This window comes from Triticum aestivum, chromosome 7D, assembly GCF_018294505.1.
Source record: "Triticum aestivum cultivar Chinese Spring chromosome 7D, IWGSC CS RefSeq v2.1, whole genome shotgun sequence".
Taxonomy (NCBI): Eukaryota; Viridiplantae; Streptophyta; class Magnoliopsida; order Poales; family Poaceae; genus Triticum; species Triticum aestivum.
This window is the reverse complement of record NC_057814.1, coordinates 550,027,062-550,047,272: the sequence shown is the minus strand read 5'-3', so window position 1 is coordinate 550,047,272 and position 20,211 is coordinate 550,027,062. Positions and strand designations below refer to the sequence as shown.

General features: G+C 42.0%; 1 protein-coding gene across 2 annotated transcripts; it reads right to left on the bottom strand.

Moving 5' to 3' along the window:
• Nucleotides 1-1,081: 1,081 nt before the first annotated feature.
• Nucleotides 1,082-4,124, bottom strand: LOC123169503 (F-box/LRR-repeat protein 14-like). Of its 2 annotated transcripts, none has more exons than XM_044587377.1 (2): nt 3,990-4,124; nt 1,082-3,080 (listed from the first exon to the last, which is right to left on the bottom strand). In XM_044587377.1, exon 2 carries the CDS (start codon nt 3,065-3,067, stop codon nt 1,637-1,639), a length of 1,431 nt encoding a protein of 476 aa, XP_044443312.1. In that variant the 5' UTR covers nt 3,068-3,080; nt 3,990-4,124; the 3' UTR covers nt 1,082-1,636. The 2 variants fall into 2 exon arrangements, with proteins under 2 accessions (XP_044443312.1, XP_044443311.1); XM_044587376.1 differs by having other exon boundaries at nt 3,921-4,102.
• Nucleotides 4,125-20,211: the final 16,087 nt, after the last annotated feature.

Here is a 20,211-nt window from a genome sequence, read left to right as displayed (position 1 = left end):
ATTTTAAAAATGTTCCTTTTTAAAAAAAATCACAACTTCCATAATTGTTCCTGTTTTTAAAATTTGGCTACAAATTCAAAAATTGTCAAATATATTCAAAACTTATGCGTTTTTGTCAAAATGGTTCAGATTTGTTTTGAAAAATTAATCAGAATTCTCAGGAAATGATTAAGAAAAGGAAAAACAATCCAATCTACGGTTGTTACTAGTTCTAAAGTAATCTTGCCACATATTCATTATGAACTCTAATTGGCCACAGTGGCTAGCTACCTGTGTCTATGACGGCGCGAACGTGAGCTCGAATCCTAGCTGGCGCTTAGTTTTTTTTTACACCGCTCATAGCTCCCGTGGCCGGCCCAGTGGGAGGACAGCCCTGTGCGAGGCCACAACATTCTGCCGCAGAATGCGGTAAGAGGTACCCTGCATGCAGTGCGTCACTTGTCGCAACCTTGGAATTTTCCTGTTTTCATAGATTTATTTATTCAATATATTTTATATTTTAAGCATGCATCCAAATCGCAAACTTTTTTCACCATTGAATATCTTGCCTCGAGATCTTCAAAACTAGATCCATGTTAATAGATTTTGACGAACTTTTTTTAACAAAAACCCGGGAAAAACCAGAGCCTCCACGAGAAGCAAATATGTGCCTCTCACGGAAGGAAAAACGTGTTTTCTCTCTCTTTCAAATAGACACAGTTGTGCCTGTCGCGGAAGCAAACCTACAGCTCCACGAGAAGCAAAATATTCTCAAAGTACGACCTTTAGCCTATCAGAAGTTTTACATATATTTTCAAACAGAGGTAATACTTTTTAGAGTTCAATTTTTTTCAGCCAGATTATAACTTAGTACGCGACAATCACAACAAAGGTTCAGCGCTGGCTTATCCAATTTTAGGACAGGATCTTCTCAAATGGTGTACCCAATTCTGATTTTCCACACTCATCATACTCTTGTGATATGTATAAGAAACGCGACCCCCTCTAAATTTCTAGAAGCCTGTAATTAGCACACAGCTATGTTATTTGCCTGCAGTGGCTCAAGTTTCAGTTGTACTCAACTTCAATGAGATGAGTACACTGCATTTGTAATCTAAAAACCCAAATTATGCTACGTAGTAACTACTCGTAACTCATATTTTGAGCAGCAAATGAAAAGACATTCCCAAACAGAATCAACATCAAGAAAACAAGCATGTCGCCTTTGTAGTACAGGTCTCCATGTGAAACATTGACCGTTACTACACTGATCCATACCAAAATTGCCACACGCAAATAGCAGGCAGAGGCAGATATACATGTCCTCAAAATCCCTTGTGTAGTAAAAAGGGTTTATGACATTTCTTAGAGTAGAAACCACAAAGCAAAAATAGGGAATCTTGGGGCCGATTTGTGTGGATTACAAAACATCGGTGTAGAGAGAGTAAGAAATTAAGCAACAAGAATTACAGTACACGAGTGGTGCCTACTATAAAAGTTTCATACAGAAAAATTATAGCAGTGAAGGTAGAAGCAATAGAAAGTCCAGAGAGGTGAATCTAGGTCTGATAATGCACAGCCTTGTCCAATGATGCACAATGAACAGGCTAATGGCTTCAGCAGCAAATTCATACTGAAAATTTTGGAGACCACTTCATCAATACATAAGGTAATCTGGAAACTTGCTGGAGTAGTGAACTGACTTGGCAACACCCTGCGCAGCTTGCAGAGAGATCTCACCACAATACTCAATGACCAAAGACTCTAACTTATGTGCACGTCCCAGTTCAGCCAATCCAACATCAGTAACCTTATGACACACCCGAAGTGTGAGATGACTCAAGCATGGGGTGTGCGCAAGGAAGCGCATCCCAGCATCAGTTACTGCAAAACACGCTATAAGCTCGAGTGTCTCCAGATGTGGTGAGGATGAGAGGGCCTTCATCCCCTCGTCATCAAAGAAGTTGGCGGTGTTTAGCACGAGAACACGAATTGGGCAGGACTGAATGAGTGCCAGAAAACCCTGCTGTGTGAATCCAATTTCTGATGGCCAGTCAGGGGAACATGGTGTAAAGCTGAGGTCTACGACCTGAAGCATGGGACAGTTGAGGGCTAGAGCGTAAAGGCTGTTATCGGTAAATGACGTCCTGGTTTCCCAATCGCTGACATCAATAGAATAGCGCTGCAGGTTGAGCCAAAGTTTGATGCTTTTAAGGTTGCTGCAGCTCCGAGATAATGCAATCATGTCATTGTCATTTAGGGCATGAACATACTCAAGGCAAATCTTCTCCAATGCTTTACACTTCCCTAGGACAACACGAAGTCCTAATTCTGGCCAAGTTCTAATATGCGCCAACCTTAAAACCTTCAAACTCTCACAGCAGAAATCATATATATCCATGCTGTGAGCATCGTATGAGGAGTCATAGACCACATCACCTGGAAGACGATCATGTCTTTCCATTTCAAACTCAAACTTCTGGAGCTTCATCCATCCTGAACCAAACTTTAGGAAGTCATAATGATTGATTCCTCTGCAATTCTTCACTACAAGCTCTTCCAACGATCCATCCCTACCAAGGTATTCCAGCCATTCTACACTATTGATTTTTTCACAATCAATAAGGTGGAGAGCAGATAGACTTGTGCAGCCAACTGCAACCGAGAAAAGCCCACTTGAAGTTATTTTTGGTACGGAGTTCAGCCTGAGAGACACCAATGTCTTGCAATAAGTTAAACAACCAAGCCCAGAGTCATCAATGCATGAGCAGAAGCTTAAAGTGAGGTCAATCAGCGAGGAACAGTGAGATGAAAACACAAAAAGGCCTTTGTTGTCCAACTGCTTTCCATGTCCAGGTATACAACCAGAGTAATCGATTTCCACTTTCTGCAAATTTGGGAACCGGACGCACAATGATGTCAGTGCTTTTGTAGCAGTGCAAAGACCGGCACCAACATGGATAGCACCCCTTTGATTCCCCTCTATCTTGTAGAGCTGCTTTGACACAAGGGAAAGAGAATTCAGATCACTTGTCCTGGTGATCCTCTTGAGAATCTCTGTCAGCAGAGCCTCCGGTAGGTCCTCCATCGAACAAATTCAGCTGTACAAATCAGGTAATATATAAATATCAAGGTTCAGAAAACAACCAGAAGAGCTGGACTCAAACTTATGATATATCAAAATAATGCATGTGAAGTTAGATGGAGATCACACTGGCGACACTCATTGCTACGAAGAAAATACTGATGAAGTTTGAGCATTTTCTGTATCCGTCCAAAACTTCGGTGTTCTTCATAAGCATGGACATTTATTGAAGTAGCGAGGACCTTATCTGTCTCCAGGTTGTTGGAAAGGAAAAATGACGCTACAGGCGAGCCACATCATTGAATTAGACTAGTACCATAATTAAATACCAGAGCCTGAACAATGAACTAACTAGGAGAATACAAAGAAACGAGCTAGAATGGACGCAAGCAATTCCGCAAGAAGACCCACGTGCTGAATCTGAAACAACTTTTTTTTTGAGAACTTATTCGCAGGCACCTAACAAATTAATAACATGAAAACCAGAGCATATATGCAAATTAGTTAGTACTTGTAGCTCTTGCTTGGGCAAGAAAGAAAGTAGGGAAATCATTTTGACACAGCCGATGAGTTCACAGGGTGCAGTTATTATTACTAATAGATAACGACAGTCTAATGTCTGTTCAACTAGAAATATACGGAGTAGTATTTGCTGCAACTCTAGGCTAATCCTCAGTTGCGAAAAGCTTACTTTCTACCTAGAAGAATGGCTTTACAGCATTAAATCTATGGATGGTACTACCGGTTTGGCTTCCCCCATCAATCAAGAGAGCGAATCGAAAAACAACCGTGTACATGTCGAATCGGGGAGCCAACGCAACGAACAGGGGTCAGCAGAAGCGAAAAACGGCGGTACCTTGAGCACGACCGGGAGATAGAAACAGCGGCGATTAGGGAATTAACAGACCGTAGGAGAGGAGGATACCTCCGCCGCCGCTCGACCTCGGCCCGCAGCGGAGGACAATGCCGCCGCTCTTTGATTCGGAGGAGAGGAGAGGAGAGGAGAGTGTAAGCCCTAGTCTCTTTTCCGGCGGAAGCGGAGGAAGATGTGGGGCGTATTGCGAGCTGCAGCGGTGCCTCGCTCACATGGGCCACACCGGTAATGCCTGCGGGCCGACGCGGGCTATTTTTGCCTTCTAGACTCTCTTTTTTCAAAAACATGGAAATATCTTAAAGCAATAAGAAAAAATAGGAGCTCTGGCTCTAGCTCAAGATCTGAATGAACAAAAAATACATGTAGCTTCTGATTGCAAGGTGGTGGTGGACGACATCAAGCAACAGTGTCTGGCAAGCTATGGTGCGATTATACATGAAATAATAGAGCCTAGTAGGTCATTTACAACTTGTAACATTGTCCATGAATTTAGGAGCTCAAATTTCGAGGCTCACAATCTAGCGAAGCATGCTCTTAAGTTAGGGGTGGGCCGCCATGTTTGGTTAGGGCACCCCGAAAATCTTTCTTTCGTCCCTATAAACGTTGTGACGTCTTAATAAAGCTTCGTGGGATTGCCTCAAAAAAAATAGGAACAAAATATAAAATGTTCATATAATCATTTCAGTAAATAAGTAAAATGTGAGTTGTAAAATTTGTCCATGTCCACGAAAACAAATTTTCATGTATGTACTTATTAAAATGCCTAGCAATTTTTTTAAATGTTCATGTGTGACAAAAAATGTTCACATGTATCAAAATAAATGTTGCATTTATTAAAAAGTGGACAAGCATTTTCATAAATGTTCTTGCACGTAGAAATAAATGTACATGTACATCAATAAGAATTACGTTATATTTAATTATCAAAAAAAGAATTACCTCATACTATTTCAGAAGGATTCTTACATGTGAAGGAAATGTTCATATATCTTAAAGAAATGTTCATGTTTTGAAAAAAAACATGTGTTCAAAAAGAAGTGCCATGTATCTCATACAAATAGTCATTAGTTACCTAGGAAAATAATAACAATAAAACTAGACACAAAGTATAAAGGATGAAAAACAAAAGTTGAGATGAGTAAAAAGAGAATGGGGATATAGAATTAGAATAAGGAAAAAAAAATATAAGACGGACAAGGTTATTGTGCCACCCCCCATGCGGAAGAGTGCGTGATGAAATGACCATGTCGCGTAGAGAAGCAAAATGGGTGTTATAGAACAATTAAGGATTTGGTTTCAAGAAATGTATAAACAAACTACTCGCTTAGTTTTCAAACACAAATACTAAATATGTTGATGCTCAACTAAGTGTACCAACAACTTAAATTAAACAAGTTGAGGACAAGATATATAATAACACAAGTGATAAAGAAACTTTTTTTGCGAGAAAATTTCTGATCTATTCATTTCAATTATGGCAGTACAACGAATACCAGAAATAATAAAAATTACATCCAGATCCGTAGATCACCTAGCGACGACTACAAGCACTGAAGCGAGCCAAAGGCGAGCCGCCGTCATCGCCCCTCCATCGCCGGAGTCGGGCACAACTTGTTGTTAGACAGTCAGGAAGTCGTCGTGCTAAGGCCCCGTAGGAACAACACATCAGAACAGCAACCGTCGCAGATGAAGAATAACGCAGATCAGAAGGATCCAACTCGAAGACACACGAACGTAGACGAACAACGACGAGATCCGAGCAAATCCACCAAAGATAGATCCGCCGGAGACACACCTCCACACGCCCACCAACGGTGCTAGACGCACCGCCGGAACGGGGTCTAGGCGGGGAGACCTTTATTCCATCTTCAGGGAGCCGCCACCGTCTCGTCTTTCTGAGCATGACACAAACCCTAGCAAAACGGAAAGAAACGACTAAAAACGTAGCCCTCCCGCCGGCCTTTGCCGAGATCCACCACGCCCCCATGGCCCTAGGACCACCGGAGAGGAGCGGATTTGCGGCGGCGCCGGCGGGAGGCAGAAACCCTAGCTATTTTTGTGGAGGAGGAGGAGGCGGCGGCTAGTAGGGAAGGCTCCCACGCAAGTGATAAAGAACCTATAAGAAGATAAATAACTTGAAGCACCAAGACTATCAAATACAAAGCACAAGCAAATAAACTCGTGTATAAGGATAATCAAGACATGAGGAGATGAAGATTTATCTCGGTGTTCGCTTCCTGATAATTAAGGAACCTAATCACAGTTAGAGTGATGCAGGTAACCACGAAGTTCCTCGAACACCACTAAAGGCTCGCATTTTTTTCTCCTTGAGCCTCCACCACAAGTTTTTTTTTCAAACAGCCTCCACCACAAGTTGGTTCTCAATCCTTATGGCTAGCTTCTTCCTCCACTCTGGAGATGGCAAGTTTCACAATGAAACTGCATAGTGCCTGCATGTGTGGTTGTGGTAATTAAGGACAATCCATATGGACTAGTGTTTGTATTGAGTTATACTTGAAAGTTTATCCATAAGGAAATGCTTGGAGACCATATGTTGGATTCGAGGTTGAAAGAAGAGGAAAGTGAAAGAAGATGGAGTTCTTGTGTGCGACTCGAATGTTGTCTTGCTCTAGCTTATGAGTTAAGCGATGGAGGATCAAGATCTTGAGAAGATGATTACAAGAGAAGAGTTCAAATGAAGAATTCACTATGTATCTCAAGAGATTGTGATAGAAAAAGAAGAAGATTAAATGATGACCAAAAGTGATATGCAAGGCGTGATCCAAAGAATGCTCATGAGAGTGTTGAGCCTATAGCAAGTGCTAGTGTCCCGGTTTAGGGGCCTCTCACCATGACGGTTCCCTATCTGGTGGACCGGGATGAGGACCCGTAAGTCGGTTCGGCCCTGGGCCATTGTTGGGAGGCCCATGGCGAGATACGTGAAGATTCCATAAGACTTGGAGTAGAATCAAGTATATGGTAGATGTGGAGGACTCTACCTTCGCTGATGTAGCTGAAGGAAATATGCCCTAGAGGCAATAAATGTTTATTATTCATGCTAGAATTTTATTAACCGAAAACATAATACTTGTGTGAATACATAGACAAACAGAGTGTCACTAGTATGCCTCTACTTGACTAGCTCGTTGATCAAAGATGGTTATGTTTCCTAGCCATAGACATGAGTTGTCATTTGATTAACGGGATCACATCATTAGGAGAATGATGTGATTGACTTGACCCATTTCGTTAGCTTAGCACTTGATCGTTTAGTATTCTGCTATTGCTTTCTTCATGACTTATACATGTTCCTATGACTATGAGATTATGCAACTCCTGTTGGAAATATGCCCTAGAGGCAATAATAAAATGGTTATTATTGTATTTCCTTGTTCATGATAATTGTCTGTTGTTCATGCTATAATTGTATTAACTAGAAACCGTAATACATGTGTGAATACATAGACCACAACATATCCCTAGTAAGCCTCTAGTTGACTAGCTCGTTGATCAATAGATGGTTATGGTTTCCTGACCATGGACATTGGATGTCATTGATAATGGGATCACATCATTAGGAGAATGATGTGATGGACAAGACCCAATCCTAAGCATAGCACAAGATCGTGTAGTTCGTTTGCTAGAGCTTTTCTAATGTCAACTATCATTTCCTTAGACCATGAGATTGTGCAACTCCCAGATACCGTAGGAATGCTTTGGGTGTACCAAACGTCACAACGTAACTGGGTGGCTATAAAGGTGCACTACAGGTATCTCCGAAAGTGTCTGTTGGGTTGGCACGAATCGAGACTGGGATTTGTCACTCCGTATGACGAAGAGGTATCTCTGGGCCCACTCGGTAATGCATCATCATAATGAGCTCAATGTGACCAAGTGTTTGGTCACGGGATCATGCATTATGGTACGAGTAAAGAGACTTGCCGGTAACGAGATTGAACAAGGTATTGGCATACCGACGATCGAGTCTCGGGCCAGTAACGTACCGATTGACAAAGGGAATTGTATACGGGATTGATTGAATCCTCGACATCGTGGTTCATCCGATGAGATCATCGTGGAACATGTGGGAGCCAACATGGGTATCCAGATCCCGCTGTTGGTTATTGACCGGAGAGTCGTCTCGGTCATGTCTGCATGTCTCCCAAACCCGTAGGGTCTACACACTTAAGGTTCGGTGACGCTAGGGTTGTAGAGATATTAGTATGCGGAAATCCGAAAGTCGTTCGGAGTCCCGGATGATACCCTGGACGTCACGAGGAGTTCCGGAATGGTCCGGAGGTAAAGATTTATATATGGGAAGTCCTATTTTGGCCACCGGAAAATGTTCGGGATTTTTTGGTATTGTACCGGGAAGGTTCTAGAAGGTTCCGAAGTGGGGCCCACCTGCATGGGGGGACCCACATGAACGTGGGTAGTGGGGGCAAGGCCCCACACCCCTGGTCAAGGAGCACCAAGATCCCACCTTAGAAGCAATAAGATCATATCCCGAAGGGATAAGATCAAGATCCCTAAAAAAGGGGATAACAATCGGTGGGGAAGGGAAATGATGGGATTTCTTTTCCCCACCTTTGCCAACGCCCCAATGGACTTGGAGGGCAAGAAACCAGCCCCCTCCACCCCTATATATAGTGGGGAGGCGCATGGGAGCAGCACCCCAAGCCCCTGGCGCCTCCCTCTCCCTCCCGTGACACCTCTCCCTCTCGTTGAGCTTGGCGAAGCCCTGCCGAGATCCCCGCTGCTTCCACCACCACGTCGTCGTGCTGCTGGATATCCATCAACCTCTCCCTCCCCTTGCTGGATCAAGAAGGAGGAGACGTCTTCCCAACCGTACGTGTGTTGAACGCGGAGGTGCCATCCGTTCGGCGCTCAGTCATCGGTGATTTGGATCACGACGAGTACGACTCCATCAACCCAGTTCACTTGAACGCTTCCGCTCGCGATCTACAAGGGTATGTAGATGCACTCTTTTCCCTCTTGTTGCTAGAAGACTCCATAGATTGTTCTTGGTGATGCGTAGAAAAATTTGAATTATTGCTACATTCCCCAACAGTGGTATCATGAGCCAGGTCTATGCGTAGATTCTATGCACGAGTAGAACACAAAGTAGTTGTGGGCGATGATTTGTTCAATTTGCTTGCCGTTACTAGTCTTATCTTGATTCGGCGGCATTGTGGGATGAAGCGGCCCGAACCGACCTTACACGTACTCTTACGTGAGACAGGTTCCACCGACTGACATGCACTTGATGCATAAGGTGGCTAGCGGGTGTCTGTCTCTCCCACTTTAGTTGGATCAGATTCGATGAAAAGGGTCTTTATGAAGGGTAAATAGCAATTGGCATATCACCGTTGTGGCTTTTGCGTAGGTAAGAAACGTTCTTGCTAGAAACCCATAGCAGCCACGTAAAACATGCAACAACAATTAGAAGACGTCTAACTTGTTTTTGCAGGGTATGCTATGTGATGTGATATGGCCAAAAGGATGTGATGAATTATATATGTGATGTATGAGATTGATCATGTTCTTGTAATAGGAATCATGACTTGCATGTCGATGAGTATGACAACCGGCAGGAGCCATAGGAGTTATCTTAATTTATTGTATGACCTGCGTGTCAATGAAAACGCCATGTAATTACTTTACTTTATTGCTAACCGTTAGCCATAGTAGTAGAAGTAATAGTTGGCGAGACAACTTCATGAAGACACGATGATGGAGATCATGATGATGGAGATCATGGTGTCATGCCGGTGACGAAGGTGATCATGCCGCGCCTCGAAGATGGAGATCAAAGGCGCAAGATGATATTGGCCATATCATGTCACTTTATGATTTGCATGTGATGTTTGTCATGTTTACATCTTATTTGCTTAGAACGACGGTAGCATAAATAAGATGATCCCTCACTAAAATTTCAAGAGATGTGTTCCCCCTAACTGTGCACCGTTGCGAAGGTTCATTGTTTCGAAGCACCACGTGATGATCGGGTGTGATAGATTCTAACGTTCGCATACAACGGGTGTTGACGAGCCTAGCATGTACAGACATGGCCTCGGAACACAAGCAAAACACTTAGGTTGACTTGGCGAGCCTAGCATGTACAGACATGGCTTCGGAACACAAGAGACCGAAAGGTCGAACATGAGTCGTATAGTAGATACGATCAACATGGAGATGTTCACCGATGATGACTAGTCCGTCTCACGTGATGATCGGACACGGCCTAGTCGATTCGGATCATGTATCACTTAGATGACTAGAGGGATGTCTATCTAAGTGGGAGCTCATTAAATAATCAGATGAACTTAATTATCATGAACATAGTCAAAAGGTCTTTGCAAATAATGTCGTAGCTTACGCTTTAGTTCTACTAAGATATGTTCCTAGAGAAAATTTAGTTGAAAGTTGATAGTAGCAATTATGCAGACTGGGTCCGTAAACTGAGGATTGTCCTCATTGCTGCACAGAAGGCTTGTGTCCTTAATGCACCGCTCGGTGTGCTGAACCTCGAGCGTCGTTTGTGGATGTTGCGAACATCTGACATACACGTTTTGATGACTACGTGATAGTTCAGTGCGTAATGTTGAACGGTTTAAAATTGTGGCACCAAAGACGGTTTTGAAATGTCGCAGAACATATGAGATGTTCCAAAGACTGAAATTGGGATTTCAGACTAGTGCCCACGTCAAGAGGTATGAGACCTCTGACAAGTTTCTTAAGCCTGCAAACTAAGGGAGAAAAGCTCAATCGTTGAGCATGTGCTCAGATTGTCTGAGTACTACAATCACTTGAATCGAGTGGGAGTTAATCTTCCAGATGAGATAGTGATGGTTCTCCATAGTCACTGCCACCAAGCTATTAGAGCTTCGTGATGAACTATAACATATCAGGGATAGACATGATGATCCTTGAGCAACTCGCGATGTTTGACACCGCGAAAGTAGAAATCAAGTAGGAGCATCAATTGTTGATGGTTAGTAAAACCACTAGTTTCTAGAAGGGCAAGGGAAAGAAGGGATACTTCATGAAACGGCAAATCAGTTGCTGCTCTAGTGAAGAAACCCAAGGTTGAACCCAAACCCGAGACTAAGTGCTTCTGAAATGAGGTGAACGGTCACTGAAGCAGAACTACCCTAGATACTTCGTAGATGAGAAGGCTGGCAAGGTCGACAGAAGTATATTGGATATACATTATATTAATATGTACTTTAGTAGTACTCCTAGTAGCACCAGGGTATTAGATACCGGTTCGGTTGCTAAGTGTTGGTAACTCGAAATAAAAGGCTACGGAATAAACGGAGACTAGCTAAAGGTGAGATGACGATATGTGTTGGAAGTGTTTCCAAGGTTGATGTGATCAAGCATCGCATGCTCCCTCTACCATCGAGATTGGTGTTAAACCTAAATAATTGTTATTTGGTGTTTGCGTTGAGCATAGACATGATTGGATTATGTTTATCGCAATACGGGTATTCATTTAAGGAGAATAATGGTTACTCTGTCTATTTGAATAATACCTTCAATGGTCTTGCACCTAAAATGAATGGTTCATTGAATCTCGATCGTAGTGATACACATGTTCATGCCAAAAGATATAAAATAGTAATGATAGTACCACATACTTGTGGCACTGCCATTTGAGTCATATTGGTATAAAACGCATGAAGAAGCTCCATGTTGATGGATCTTTGGACTCACTCGTTTTTGAAAAGATTGAGACATGCGAACCATGTCTATTGGTAGATATGCATGAAGAAACTCCATACAGATAGATCGTTTGGACTCACTTGATTTAGAATCACTTGAGACATGCAAATCATAACACATGGGCAAGATGACTGAAAGGCCTCGTTTTCAGTAAGATGGAACAAGAAAGCAACTTGTTGGAAGTAATACATTTTGATGTGTGCAGTCCAATGAGTGCTGAGGCATGCAGTGGATATCGTTATGTTCTTGCTTCACAGATGATTTGAGTAGATGCTGAGTATATTTACTTGATGAAACACAAGTCTGAATTATTGAAAGGTTCAAGTAATTTCAGAGTGAAGTTGAAGATCGTCGTGACAAGAGGATAAAATATCTGTGATATGATCATAGAGATGAATATTTGAGTTACGAGTTTGGCACACAATTAAGAAATTGTGGAAATTGTTTCACGACTAATACCGCCTGGAACACCATAGTGTGATGGTGTGTCCGAACATCATAACTACACCCTATTGGATATGGTGCATACCATGATGTCTCTTATCGAATTACCGCTATCATTTATGGGCTAGGCATTAGAGACAACCGCATTCACTTTAAATAGGGCACCACGCAATTCCGTTGAGACGACACCGTATGAACTATGGTTTAGAGAAACCTAAGCTGTCGTTTCTTAAAAGTTTGGGGCTGCGACATTTATGTAGAAAAGTTTCAGGCTAATAAGCTCGAACCCAAAGCGGATAAATGCATCTTCTTAGAATACCCAAAACAGTTGGGCATACCTCCTATTTCAGATCTAGAAGCAAAAGTGATTGTTTCTAGAAACGGGTCCTTTCTCGAGGAAAAGTTTCTCTCGAAAGAATTGAGTGGGAGGATGGTGGAGACTTGATGAGGTCATTGAACCGTCACTTCAACTAATGTGTAGCAGGGCACAGGAAGTTGTTCCTGTGGCACCTACACCAATTGAAGTGGAAGCTTATGATAGTGATCATGAAACTTCAGATCAAGTCACTACCAAAACCTCATAGGACGACAAGGATGCGTACTACTTCAGAGTGGTACGTAATCCTGTCTTGGAAGTCATGTTGTTGGACAACAATGAACCTATGAGCTGTGGAGAAGCGATGGTGGGCCCGGATTCCGACGAATGGCTCGAGGCCATAAAATCCGAGAGAGGATCCATGTATAAAAACAAAGTGTAGACTTTGGAAGAACTACTTGATGGTCGTAAGGCTGTTGGGTGCAGATGGATTTTAAAAGGAAGACAGACAATGATGGTAAGTGTCACCATTAAGAAAGCTCGACTTGTCGTTAAGATGTTTTCCGGCAAGTTCAAGGAGTTGACTGCGATGAGACTTTCTCACTCGTAGCGATGCTAAGAGTCTGTTGAAATTATATTTAGCAGTTACTGCATTATTTATGAAATCTTGCAGATAGGATGTCAAAACATTGTTTCCTCGACGATTTTCTTGAGGAAAGGTTGTATGTGATACAACCAGAAGGTTTTGTCAATCCTGAAAGATGCTAACAAGTATGCAAAGCTCCAGCAATCCTTCTAAGGATTGGAGTAAGCATCTCGGAGTTGGAATGTACGCTTTGATGAGATGATCAAAGATTTTGGGTTTTTACAAAGTTTATGAGAAACTTGTATTTCCAAAGAAGTGAGTGGGAGCACTATAGAATTTCTGATGAGTATATGTTGTTGACATATTGTTGATCGGAAATGATGTAGAATTTCTGGAAAGCATCCAGGGTTATTTGAAAAGTGTTTTTCAATGGAAAACCTGGATTAAGCTACTTGAACATTGAGCATCAAGATCTATAAGGATAGATCAAAACGCTTAATAGTACTTTCAAATGAATGCATACCGTGACAGGATTTTGAAGGAGTTCAAAATAGATCAGCAAAGAAGGAGTTCTTGGCTGTGTTACAAGGTGTGAGTATTGAGTGAGACTCAAGACCTGACCACGGCAGAAGAGAGAGCAAGGACGAAGGTCGTCCCCTATGCTTTAGACGTAGGCTCTACAGTATGCTATGCTGTGTACCGCACCTGAAGTGTGCCTTGCCATGAATTAGTCAAGGGGTACAAGAGTGATCCAGGAATGGATCACATGACAGCGGTCGAACTTATCCTTAGTATCTAGTGGACTAAGGATTTTTCTCGATTATGGAGGTGGTAAAAGAGCTCGTCGTAAAGGGTTACGTCGGTACTTGATCGGTCGGATCGTGAAGACGTACGACTACATCAACCGCGTTGTGCTAACGCTTCCGCTTTCGGTCTACGAGGGTACGTGGACAACACTCTCCCCTCTCGTTGCTATGCATCACCATGATCTTGCATGTGCGTAGGAAAATTTTGAAATTACTACGTTCCCCAACAGTGGTATCCGAGCCTGGTTTTATGCGTTGATGTTATATGCATGAGTAGAACACAAGTGAGTTGTGGGCGATATAAGTCATACTGCTTACCAGCATGTCATACTTTGGTTCGGCAGTATTGTTGGATGAAGCGGCCCGGACCGACATTACGCGTACGCTTACGCGAACGCTTACGCGAGACTGGTTCTACCGACGTGCTTTGCACACAGGTGGCTGGCGGGTGTCAGTTTCTCCAACTTTAGTTGAACCGAGTGTGGCTACGCCCGGTCCTTGCGAAGGTTAAAACAGCACCAACTTGACAAACTATCGTTGTGGTTTTGATGCGTAGGTAAGAACGGTTCTTGCTAAGCCCGTAGCAGCCACGTAAAACTTGCAACAACAAAGTAGAGGACGTCTAACTTATTTTTGTAGGGCATGTTGTGATGTGATATGGTCAAGGCATGATACTATATTTTATTGTATGAGATGATCATGTTTTGTAACCGAGTTATCAGCAACTGGCAGGAGCCATATGGTTGTCGCTTTATTGTATGAAATGCAATCGCCCTGTAATTGCTTTACTTTATCACTAAGCGGTAGCGATAGTCGTAGAAGCAATAGTTGGTGAGACGACAACGATGCTACGATGGAGATCAAGGTGTCGCGCCGGTGACGATGGTGATCATGACGGTGCTTCAGGGATGGAGATCACAAGCACAAGATGATGATGGCCATATCATATCACTTATATTGATTGCATGTGATGTTTATCTTTTATGCATCTTATTCTGCTTAGATCGACGGTAGCATTATAAGATGATCTCTCACTAAATTATCAAGGTATAAGTGTTCTCCCTGAGTATGCACCATTGCGAAAGTTCTTCGTGCTGAGACACCACGTGATGATCGGGTATGATAGGCTCTACGTTCAAATACAACGGGTGCAAAACAGTTGCACACGCGGAATACTCAGGTTAAACTTGACGAGCCTAGCATATAACAGATATGGCCTCGGAACACTGAGACCGAAAGGTCGAGCGTGAATCATATAGTAGATATGGTCAACATAGTGATGTTCACCATTGAAACTACCCCATCTCACGTGATGGTCAGACATGGTTTAGTTTATTTGGATCACGTGATCACTTAGATGATTAGAGGGATGTCTATCTAAGTGGGAGTTCTTAAGTAATATGATTAATTGAACTTTAATTTATCATGAACTTAGTCCTGGTAGTATTAGCATATCTATGTTGTAGATCAATAGCTCGCGTTTAGCTCCCCTGTTTTATTTTTTGATATGTTCCTAGAGAAAACTATGTTGAAAAATGTTAGTAGCAATGATACGGACTTGGTCCGTGATCTGAGCATTGCTGCACAGGAGAATTATGTCCTTGATGCACCGCTAGGTGACAGACCTATTGCAGGAGCAGATGCAGACGTTATGAACGTTTGACAAAAGCTCGGTATGATGACTACTTGATAGTTTAGTGCACCATGCTCTACGGCTTAGAACCGGGACTTCAAAAATGTTTTGAAACGCCACGGAGCATATAAGATGTTCCAAGAGTTGAAATTGGTATTTCATACTCATGCCCGTGTCGAGAGGTATTTGACCTCTGACAGTACTTTGCCTACAAGATGGAGGAGAATTGCTCAGTTAGTGAGCATGTGCTCAGAATGTCTGAGTACTACAATCACTTGAATCAAGTGGGAATTAATCTTCCAGATAATTAAGATAGTGATTGACAGAGTTCTCTAGTCACTATCACCAAGTTACTAGAACTTCGTGATGAACTATAATATGCAAGGGATAACGGAAACGATTCCCAAGCTCTTCGTGATGCTGAAATCGACGAAGGTAGAAATCAAGAAAAGCATCAAGTGTTGATGGTTGACAAGACCACTAGTTTCAAGAAAAGGGCAAAGGGAAGAAGGGGAACCTCAAAGAAGAACGGCAAGCAAGTTGCTGCTCAAGTGAAGAAACCCAAGTCTGGACCTAAGCCTGAGACTAAGTGCTTCTACTGCAAAGGGACTGGTCACTGGAAGCGGAACTGCCCCAAGTATTTGGCGGATAAGAAGGATGGCAAAGTGAACAAAGGTATACATGTTATTGATGTGTACTTTACTAGTGTTTATAGCAACCCCTCAGTATTTGATACTAGTTCAATTGCTAAGATTAGTAACTTGAAACGGGAGTTGCAGAATAAACAGAGACAAGTTAAGGGTGAAGTGACGATGTATGTTGGAAGTGGTTCCAAGATTGATATGATCATCATCGCACACTCCCTATACTTTCGGGATTAGTGTTGAACCTAAATAAGTGTTATTTGGTGTTTGCGTTGAGCATGAATATGATTTGATCATGTTTATTGCAATACGGTTATTCATTTAAGTTAGAGAACAATTGTTGTTCTGTTTACATGAATAAAACCTTCTATGGTCATACACACCAACGAAAATGGTTTGTTGGATCTCGATCGTAGTGATACACATATTCATAATATTGAAGCCAAAAGATGCAAAGTTAATAATGATAGTACAATTTATTTGTGGCACTGCCGTTTAGGTCATATTGGTGTAAAGCGCATGAAGAAACTCCATGCTGATGGGTTTTTGGAATCACTTGATGCTTGCGAACCATGCCTCATGGGCAAGATGACTAAGACTCCGTTCTCCGGAAAAATGGAGCGAGCAACAGATTTGTTGGAAATCATACATACTGATGTATGTGGTCCAATGAATATTGAGGCTCGCGGCAGGTATCGTTATTTTTCAGACCTTCACAGATGTTTTGAGCAGATATGGGTATATCTACTTGATGAAAGATAAAGTCTGAAACATTTGAAAAGTTCATATAATTTCAGAGTGAAGTGGAAAATCATCGTAACAAGAAAATAAAGTTTCTACGATCTGATCGTGGAGGAGAATATTTGAGTTACGGTTTGGTCTTCATTTGAAACAATGCGGAATAGATTCGCAACTCACGCCATCTGGAACACCACAGCGTAATGGTGTGTCCGAACGTCATAACCATACTTTATTGGATATAGTGCAATCTATGATGTTTCTTACTGATTTACCACTATAGTTTTGGGGTTATGCATTAGAGACAGCTGCATTCACGTTAAAAAGGGCACCATCTAAATCCATTGAGACGACACCGTATGAATTGTGGTTTGGCAAGAAACCAAAGTTGTCGTTTCTTAAAGTTTGGGGTTGCAATGCTTATAAGAAAAAGTTTCATCCTGATAAGCTAAAACCCAAATCGGAGAAATGTGTCTTCATAGGATACCCAAAGGAGACAGTTGGGTACACCTTCTATCATAGATACGAAGGCAAGATATTCGTTGCTAAGAATGGATCCTTTCTAGAGAAGGAGTTTCTCTCGAAAGAAGTGAGTGGGAGGAAAGTAGAACTTGATGAGGTAACTATACCTGCTCCCTTATTGGAAAATAGTTCATCACAGAAATCTGTTCCTGTGACTACTACACCAACTAGTGAGGAAGCTAATGATGATGATCATGTAACTTCAGATCAAGTTACTACCGAACCTCGTAGGTAAACTAGAGTGAGATCCGCACCAGAGTGGTACGGTAATCCTGTTCTGAAGGTCATGTTACTTGACCATGACGAACCTACGAACTATGAGGAAGCGATGATGAGCCCAGATTCCGCAAAAATGGCTTGAGGCCATGAAATCTGAGATGGGATCCATGTATGAGAACAAAGTGTGGACTTTGGTTGACTTGCCCGATGATCGGCAAGCCATAAAAATAAATGGATCTTCAAGAGGAAGACGGACGCTGATAGTAGTATTACTATCTACAAAGCTAGACTTGTCGAAAAAAGGTTTTTGACAAAGTTAAGGTGTTGACTACGATGATATTTTCTCAGTCTTAGCGATGCTTGAGTCTATCCGAATCATGTTAGCAAATTGCCAAATTTTATGAAATCTGGCAAATGGATGTCAAAACTACGTTCCTTAATGGATTTCTTAAAGATGAGTTGTATATGATGCAACCAGAAGGTTTTGTCGATCCTAAAGGTCCTAACAAAATGTGCAAGCTCCAGCGATCCATCTATGGACTGGTGCAAACATCTCGGAGTTGGAATATACGCTTTGATGAGTTGATCAAAGCATATAGTTTTATACAGACTTGCGGTGAAGCCTGTATTTACAAGAAAGTGAGTGGGAGCACTACAGCATTTCTGATAAGTATATGTGAATGACATATTGTTGATCAGAAATAATGTAGAATTATTCTGCAAAGCATAAAGGAGTGTTTGAAATGAGTTTTTCAAAGAAAGACCTCGGTGAAGCTGCTTACATATTGAGCATCAAGATCTATAGAGATAGATCAAGACACTTGATAAGTTTTTTTTTCAATGAGTACATACCTTGACAAGATTTTGAAATAGTTCAAAATGGAACAGTCAGAGAAAGAGTTCTTTCCTGTGTTACAAGGTGTGAAATTGAGTAAGACTCAAAGCCCGACCACGACAGAAGATAGAAAGAGAATGAAAGTCATTCCCTATGCCTCAGCCATAGGTTCTATAAAGTATGCCATGCTATGTACCAGATCTATTATACACCCTGCACTGATTTTGGCAAGGGAGTACAATAGTGATCTAGGAGTATATCACTGGACAGCGGTCAAAATTATCCTTAGTGGAATAAGGATATGTTTCTCGATTATGGAGGTGACAAAAGGTTCGTCGTAAAAGGGTTACGTCGATACAAGTTTTGGCACTGATCCAGATGACACTAAGTCTTCATATGGATACATATTGAAAGTGGGAGCAATTAGCTAAAGTAGCTCCGTGCAGAGCATTGTAGACATAGAAATTTGCAAAATACATACGGATCTGAATATGGCAGACCCGTTGACTAAACTTCTCTCACAAGCAAAACATGATCACACCTTAGTACTCTTTGGGTGTTAATCACATAGCGATGTGAACTAGATTATTGACTCTAGTAAACCCTTTGGGTGTTGGTCACATGACGATGTGAACTATGGGTGTTAATCACATGGTGATGTGAACTATTGATGTTAAATCACATGGCGATGTGATCTAGATTATTGACTCTAGTGCAAGTGGGAGACTAAAGGAAATATGCCCTAGAGGCAATAATAAAGTTATTATTTATTTCCTTATTTCATGATAAATGTTTATTATTCATGCTAGAATTGTATTAACCGGAAATATAATACTTGTGTGAATACATAGACAAACAGAGTGTCACTAGTATGCCTCTACTTGACTAGCTCGTTGATCAAAGATGGTTATGTTTCCTAGCCATAGACATGAGTTGTCATTTGATTAATGGGATCACATCATTAGGAGAATGATGTGATTGACTTGACCCATTCCGTTAGCTTAGCACTTGATCGTTTAGTATTCTGCTATTGCTTTCTTCATGACTTATACATGTTCCTATGACTATGAGATTATGCAACTCCCGTTTACCGGAGGAACACTTTGTGTGCTACCAAACGTCACAACGTAACTGGGTGATTATAAAGGTGCTCTACATGTGTCTCCGAAGGTACTTGTTGGGTTGGCATATTTCGAGATTAGGATTTGTCACTCCGATTGTCGGAGAGGTATCTCTGGGCCCACTCAGTAATGCACATCACTATAAGCCTTGCAAGCATTGTAACTAATGAGTTAGTTGCGGGATGATGTATTATGGAACGAGTAAAGAGACTTGCCGGTAACGAGATTGAACTAGGTATTGAGATACCGACGATCGAATCTCGGGCAAGTAACATACTGATGACAAAGGGAACAACGTATGTTGTTATGCGGTTTGACCGATAAAGATCTTCGTAGAATATGTGGGAGCCAATATGAGCATCCAGGTTCCGCTATTGGTTATTGACCGGAGACGTGTCTCGGTCATGTCTACATAGTTCTCGAACCCGTAGGGTCAGCACGCTTAACGTTTCGATGACAGTTATATTATGAGTTTATATGTTTTGATGTACTGAAGGTTGTTCGGAGTCCCGGATGTGATCACGGACATGACGAGGAGTCTCGAAATGGTCGAGACATGAAGATTGATATATTGGAAGCCTATATTTGGATATCGGAAGTGTTCCGGGTGAAATCGAGATTTTACCGGAGTACCGGAGGGGTTACCGGAACCCCCCGGGGGTTAATGGGCCATAGTGGGCC

Coding starts and splice junctions, on each gene's coding strand:
- LOC123169503 (XM_044587377.1), bottom strand. CDS start 3,067: ATGGAGGACCTACCGGAGGCTCTGCTGACAGAGATTCTCAAGAGGATC.